Source organism: Carassius carassius, chromosome 31 (genome assembly GCF_963082965.1).
Source record: "Carassius carassius chromosome 31, fCarCar2.1, whole genome shotgun sequence".
NCBI classification, from domain to species: domain Eukaryota; kingdom Metazoa; phylum Chordata; class Actinopteri; order Cypriniformes; family Cyprinidae; genus Carassius; species Carassius carassius.
This window is the reverse complement of record NC_081785.1, coordinates 10,037,075-10,043,727: the sequence shown is the minus strand read 5'-3', so window position 1 is coordinate 10,043,727 and position 6,653 is coordinate 10,037,075. Positions and strand designations below refer to the sequence as shown.

Here is a 6,653-nt window from a genome sequence, read left to right as displayed (position 1 = left end):
TAACTTTTAATTCCAATGTTTCTTTAATATGCAAACATTCGTTTTTTTGTACAAGACTTCAGCATTGTTTTCCTTTGTAACATTTTTTCTCATCCACCTTATATTTAAAAGGGGTACAAACAAAATACCGTAGTTTTTGACAAGACCGTTTACCAAGGTATTTCAGTATTGTCCCATGCATAGGCTTTACCTGTTTTGTCTATATTTAGAGTGTCTATAATCTTCATAAGGCACTGGACTGAGTACTCTGTACTGAACAGTTTGTCCTTGGGTACGTTTCGATGGTAGGGCCGAGACAAATCTGTATTCACGGTTCCAGGATGCAGGGATACACACACAATTTTAGAGCGCCCACGACCCAGCTCAATGGACAGGTTTCTGGTGGCCATGTTTAAGGCAGCTTTAGACATCCTATAGCTGTACCATCCTCCAAAAGCTGAGGACAGAAATATAAACCAATAGAGATGTAAGCATTGGGTTGTTGAAACAGAAATACCCCAAATTCGGCTACAAACAACTCTAGATGCACATAGCTACAGTATAATCATATATTAGTGGGTTTTAAGTATTTAGGCCCTGCTTGGAAAAGTAACATAGTAAAGTAATTTCAGATAATTTATTCTGAGAGAGACTTGATCTGCGCCAACTCAACAAGACCCTCTAGTGGGAACTTGTTTTAAATAAGTCTTATGTTTTTCTTTGTTTGATCTATAGTGAATGAACAGTTAATTGAGCAATTTTTAACACATAGGGTTTAAAAGAGTAGCACAAGTTTCATGTCAGAACAGGTAAAACAAAGTTCTCAGACTGTGCCTCAAGTACAGGCAACTTTATAAATTCCCAGTTTTCCACATGAGCTCATCTGATTTTGACAGCTAATCAATTTGTTCATAAAGCTGCTGATTGGTTATTGACTCCTCACCTGGAGCCATATCTTTTTCAAACCTTATTTTCTACATGAATAGAGAAACTTAGATACCAACCATTGTCTCCTATAGATCCCACTCTAGCAGTCATGTTTACAATGATGCCACTATGCTGTTTCTCTTTCTCTGGGAACTGTTGGCCAAAAGCCCCACTTCCCTTCTGAAGCAGGGGGGCAAAATACTTGGCCATCACCAGTGGACCCACTGTATTAGTGGTCAAAGTGGAAATTATTGCCTGAAGGTGAGAAGGGAGATTGGGGGTGGAAGTGTTAGGAAAAAATGTTATTTGAATATATCTCACAAAGTAGCTATAATTTCAGTATTGCTAAAAAAGGTCACCTGAGCGGACACGTCTCGTAAACTTGTTTCTCCTTTACCGGAGGGATGAAGCATAGCTGAAGAATTAATGATCAAATCCACTTTCCCAAAGGCAGCTTTGACTCTCTCAGCAGTTCTCTTGATGTCATCTTCCCTGCTGACATCCAGTTTCAGTACAGTCATCCTGTCCGCGTGCTGCGCGCTCAGGGCTGTCAGATGTTGCGAGGCCTCCGGATTTCTGCATGTTGCGATCACAGCTGCCTGAGATTTGTTTAATAGTAGATATCTGCAGAACTCAAAGCCCAGACCTCTGCTCGCACCTTGCACGAGCGCCACAGCAGCCATGACTCCTTACGAAAACAAGATGCACGTGAATTTGTAATGGCTGCCCTCTATAGGAGGAAGAGAAGAAGGACGCTTACACAACCAACTTTTTTTTTACCCGGGTGTTTCCGTACCATATAGAGTAATTTTAATTTACATGGTATTTTAAAAACAACAAATGGAAACGCATTTTTTAGGTAGTAGGTTAATATTATATTAATTATATTATAAATAATAGAATCACACACACACACACACACACACACACACACACACACACACACACACATATATATATATATATATATATATATATATATATATATATAATTTAAATTTACGATTAATACCGAAATATAAAACAAACAAGAAATACATATATTTGCAAGAATAGGTTTACTATATTATTATCAGTAGAATTCGTAGATATAGTTGCATAAACCATAAAGCAAAAAATACTTCCGAGTGTTTCTGTTCGCGAACTGAATTCTTCCTAGAGTAATGAGCCCATATAATTTGTTCAACAAATTTGATTTATCAAACAAAATCGGCAGAAACAGAAATCGGGGCCTATGCAGATTTTTATATTTTTTTATTAATACTATTTGAATTTATTTATTATATATATATATAAATATATATTTTTCCACTAGGAGGCGACAATGCAGCTTGTTTCTAAATGAAAATTTCATGTTTTTTTTTTTTTTTTTACAAAATAAGACAAGTTATTTTATTCCGTCTGGTTTATGTGGAATCATATTCTTCTGTGGGCCTATTGTACTGGAGATTGTATGATTGATAAAAAAGTTAATTTCTTGGGGTTTGTAGCATTAATTTCCAGACAACATCTATTGGCTCCTCAAATATAGAAAATGGGGCAGATAAATCATGGACCTTCAGAGTGAATAACACACACATAGTTTTAATGATTTTGAGCTATGTTTATGCATTCCTATAGGCCTATTTGTTTCAAATGTATGTGCCGTTTTCAATTAAGGTGTCCTAAATGGTTATCACTTTAAATTAAATTTAAATTTAAAGTACAGTTATAAATGATCTAGGGCTGGGCTGAGGATAAGGCAATATTAATATTGGCAATAATAATTTGACTTCCACAATATTCACATATAGTATTGTAAATGTCTATGTTTCTACTAGTGTTAAAAACCCACTCGTAGCAGTGCAGCCTGTAACACCAGCACTCTTTTTACTTGACATTAAGTATAGTACATATAAATTGTAGCTTCTGGAATTATTTTAATTTACAGAAGACAAGACGGTTAGGAGCACAAAACGTTTAAATAATAGATAATTAATAATACATAGCTAATTTTGTTTCTGTAGGCCTACTATAGAATATCAATAGTATCAATTCATGACTATTAGTCTATAAATTTTGTGCTGTGAGGGAAAAATACCTACAAATGTTTGCTAAAGCTTTGGTTACACCCGTTAATGCTTATAAAAAATAACATGATAAACTTTCTCTCTAAACTCCCTCTCACTCAGTTTTTGTGGGAACATTGTGTGCGAAAATGACGAACGAATGATCTACTCTAAATATAGAAAAATTAGCCGCGCGTCAGTGACTGAACGCTAATCGGATGCGCATCACTCATTGCGCGCGCAGCTGTGATCTCGTGCCATCATCAGGAGCTCTGAAAAGTTCGTGGATAAAAGGAGCACGGCATGGTGCTGGACGATACCAACAGATCTGCTGTCGCGCAAAGCAACGAAGAAACTATGAAGTCCTTGATGGGCGAGGAGCGCGTGCGAGAGACAGGAGCAAGTGTGGAAACCTTTAACGGCATGATGATCTCCGAGGTCCTTATCCCTCGTCTATTCAAAATTGCGCACGAGTCTGGAGAGGTGGCAGTGGCTGCGGGCTCCGGATCCTTGGAAATGAAGCCCTCCAGCTCCCCGATCCTTCTGGAGATGATGGAGGTGGCGAACGGCACGCGCTGCGCGGAGCAGATCCTCAGCTACGGAGAGGTCGAGAAGGTGCTGATCGGTGGAGTGCTGACCATGCTGACGCTCATCACCATCTGCGGGAACCTGCTCGTGGTCATCTCCGTGTGCTTCGTGAAAAAGCTACGGCAGCCCTCCAACTATCTCATCGTGTCCCTCGCGCTCGCGGACCTCTCCGTTGCGCTCGCGGTGATGCCGTTCGTCAGCATCACGGACCTGATCGGTGGCCGCTGGATTTTTGGCAAGTTCTTCTGTAACGTGTTTATCGCCATGGATGTGATGTGCTGCACTGCGTCCATCATGACCCTCTGCGTTATTAGCATAGACCGGTGAGTTATTGAGTATTGATATTACTAGTGATTATTGGTCATGAAAAATGGTTTGGCAACAATTTACAATAACATTGTAATGGTACTTTGTTGTCATTAGTGAATATATTAGGTATCATGAACTTACAATAAACAAACAACAACAAACTATTTTTTACAAATAATTTTGTTAATATGAATTTCTACATAACCCCTTTTAACAATAAATATAGAAGATTCGATATAAGAGTAGAAAATAACATTTACAATTTAAATTATATTTTACAACATTAAATTTTAATTATACAACTCATTAATAATTTATATAATTTAGAATGAATAGTAATCTATAATGAACAAACATGAATTAAGAATGAACAACAGCTTATATCTAAGTATTACAAATCTGTTGTTAGTTTCTAAAACATTAAATAATGTTAACAAATTATTAAACCAATGAAATATTTAATTGTTATCAAGAAGGTTTCTCTGAAATTAAATGCCTGTAAGTTTTTTTCTAATTTCAACTTCTGTGCGGCATGAATTGTTTATTATGAAATGCAGTGTTGCAGAAATACATTCTTTGGGTCTTGACTGTTTTGATCAGACCAGTCTAGAAACTGGATAAAGTCTATATCAAATAGCTAAAAACCTATGGCACAAAATAGCTCATGACATATTTGTTATGACATATAGCTAAAGCTTTTTTGTCATGATAATGACTAAAAAACATCCTGTCTTCTTAGTTATCCATGTATTTTCCCTCCATGACAGGTACCTTGGCATCACCAGACCCCTAACTTACCCAGTGCGGCAGAATGGATGGTGTATGGCCAAAATGGTGCTCTCTGTATGGCTGCTTTCTGCATCAATCACCTTGCCGCCACTCTTTGGCTGGGCGCAGAACGTGAACGATGACCGCGTGTGTCTGATCAGCCAGGACTTTGGCTACACCATTTACTCTACAGCTGTTGCATTTTACATCCCCATGACTGTCATGCTGGTCATGTATTACCGCATCTACCGTGCCACCAAGCTCAGTGCTGCCAAACACACCATCACTGGCTTCCCTCGTGCAGGACATGGGGAGGATGAGGTGGAAGGAGTAGAAGGGGCTGAAGAACATGTGGAAGTGGATTGCATAACCGTTGCAATCAAGCTGCAGAGGGAAGTGGAAGAGTGTGCACGTCTGCCTCGACTCCTGCGAGGAGTCGGCAGGAGAAACTCGGACCGTAGGAGCATCTCCATATTTAAGCGGGAACAGAAGGCGGCGGCCACGCTCGGGATTGTGGTAGGAGCATTCACCGTCTGCTGGCTTCCATTCTTTCTCCTCTCCACGGCCCGCCCCTTCATCTGTGGGACAGAGTGTAGCTGCGTCCCGCTGTGGGTGGAGAGGACGCTGTTGTGGCTGGGCTATGCCAACTCTCTCATCAACCCCTTTATCTACGCTTTCTTTAACCGTGACCTGCGCACCACCTACCGAAGCCTGCTCAGCTGCCGTTACCGCAATATTAACCGCAGACTGTCGGCCGCCGGCATGCATGAGGCCCTCCGCCTGGTGGAAAGACCGGAGGTGGTTGTCTCTGGGTGACCCGATGTGTGCACATAAAATACAAAGTTTGGAGGTCAACATTTGCACTGGAACTCACAAGCCTAAATGGTCATTATGGCATTAAGGATTGTGTTATCTTTTGGACAGTACACAGTCCAAAACAGTGGTCAAAGTAGACAGAGGCATGCATTATGGTAAATGCAATTGCATTTTCTCATCTTTACTGACATAGGAACACAATCATCGGCTTTCCTTTAGTAGAACAAGAGAGAAAAATGCATATCTGATGTCTCACATAAAGTACAGCTTCTTTTTCAATTCCAGATATTCTAAAACAAGAAATGCATATATATAAATTTATATACAGGACATGATGTTGGTGTCTTGATATCTTATCACTTGAGGGATTCTGGATACACAGATCAATAGAACTGTAGGGAGAAATCTGTTAAGATTTATCCGTTCTTGAAAACAGAAAACCACTCAGCATGGGCTCTGCTTTAAAAACGTTTATTGAGCCGTGAGAAGCTCCTTTGTCAACTGTCAGCACCTGTTAGTTCACTAAGTGTGATTCATCTGTCTGAATCTTGAGCCTCTGTGCTAAACATAACTGAAGACAAACCATTTCTACTATGAGGTCTGCACATGCACACTCTGTATAAAACCACCAATTGTTTTATGCATTGATGGAAAGCACATAAATATCTAATGTCAGCTAAGCTTCTTTCTGCAGCTGTGTTTAAGCCAAAAAGAACAGGATGTAATCTGATCACAGATCAGTAATTAAAGAGATTCTGATGAGATTGACTCTGCATGTCTCTTTTTTTTCTGGGCAGCTATTTATAGTTTGATTCTGCTTGGATCTTATGTGATTAGCTTGGATGTGGCTTGTTCTTATTTATCATACATGTCACAGAAAAATTGCAGTTGTGATCAGGTTCACTCTTTTGAGTTCCTCACAATTACCTGTGCATAAAAATATAGCCAAGTTTTTAATGACTTTTGTTGTTATGTCTGCCTGTGTAAATATTAAAAGCAGATGCACAAAAAGGTAAAGATACCTATTCAGTGTGTTTTGATTTTAAGTAGATGTTTTAATGTCACTCATATTTTCCTAAAAGAGTTAAAATAAATGATGAATGAATTGGGATTTTTGTGAAGTTCTTGTGTTTACACCTTTGAATCAACCTCAGAGCGTTGCCAGATCTATTGAAAATTGCTGCCCAGTTATCTCACTAATTATAAAATTTTCCCATT

General features: G+C 39.0%; 2 protein-coding genes across 2 annotated transcripts; one reads left to right on the top strand and one right to left on the bottom strand.

The window, feature by feature from the left end:
- On the bottom strand, window positions 1-1,625 carry LOC132112060 (C-signal-like). The gene is made up of 3 exons (XM_059519652.1): window positions 1,266-1,625; window positions 984-1,161; window positions 1-436 (listed from the first exon to the last, which is right to left on the bottom strand). The coding sequence occupies exons 1-3, from the start codon at window positions 1,587-1,589 to the stop codon at window positions 150-152; spliced, it is 789 nt and encodes a 262-aa protein (XP_059375635.1). The 5' UTR covers window positions 1,590-1,625; the 3' UTR covers window positions 1-149.
- A 1,586-nt stretch (window positions 1,626-3,211) lies between these two features.
- On the top strand, window positions 3,212-6,187 carry LOC132112059 (5-hydroxytryptamine receptor 7-like). Its single transcript, XM_059519651.1, has 2 exons — window positions 3,212-3,865; window positions 4,619-6,187. Exons 1-2 carry the CDS (start codon window positions 3,258-3,260, stop codon window positions 5,433-5,435), a joined length of 1,425 nt encoding a protein of 474 aa, XP_059375634.1. The 5' UTR covers window positions 3,212-3,257; the 3' UTR covers window positions 5,436-6,187.
- The last annotated feature ends 466 nt before the right edge of the window (window positions 6,188-6,653 follow it).

Bases quoted from the DNA above. Each gene is read 5' to 3' on its own strand.
- LOC132112060 (XM_059519652.1), bottom strand. From the start codon at position 1,589: ATGGCTGCTGTGGCGCTCGTGCAAGGTGCGAGCAGAGGTCTGGGCTTT. The intron at 1,162-1,265 runs GTGACCTTTTTT...TCTCACCTTCAG, and splicing joins TACGAGACGTGTCCGCTCAG to GCAATAATTTCCACTTTGAC. The intron at 437-983 runs GTTGGTATCTAA...TTCTGTCCTCAG, and splicing joins GGGATCTATAGGAGACAATG to CTTTTGGAGGATGGTACAGC.
- LOC132112059 (XM_059519651.1), top strand. From the start codon at position 3,258: ATGGTGCTGGACGATACCAACAGATCTGCTGTCGCGCAAAGCAACGAA. The intron at 3,866-4,618 runs GTGAGTTATTGA...CCTCCATGACAG, and splicing joins TGCGTTATTAGCATAGACCG to GTACCTTGGCATCACCAGAC.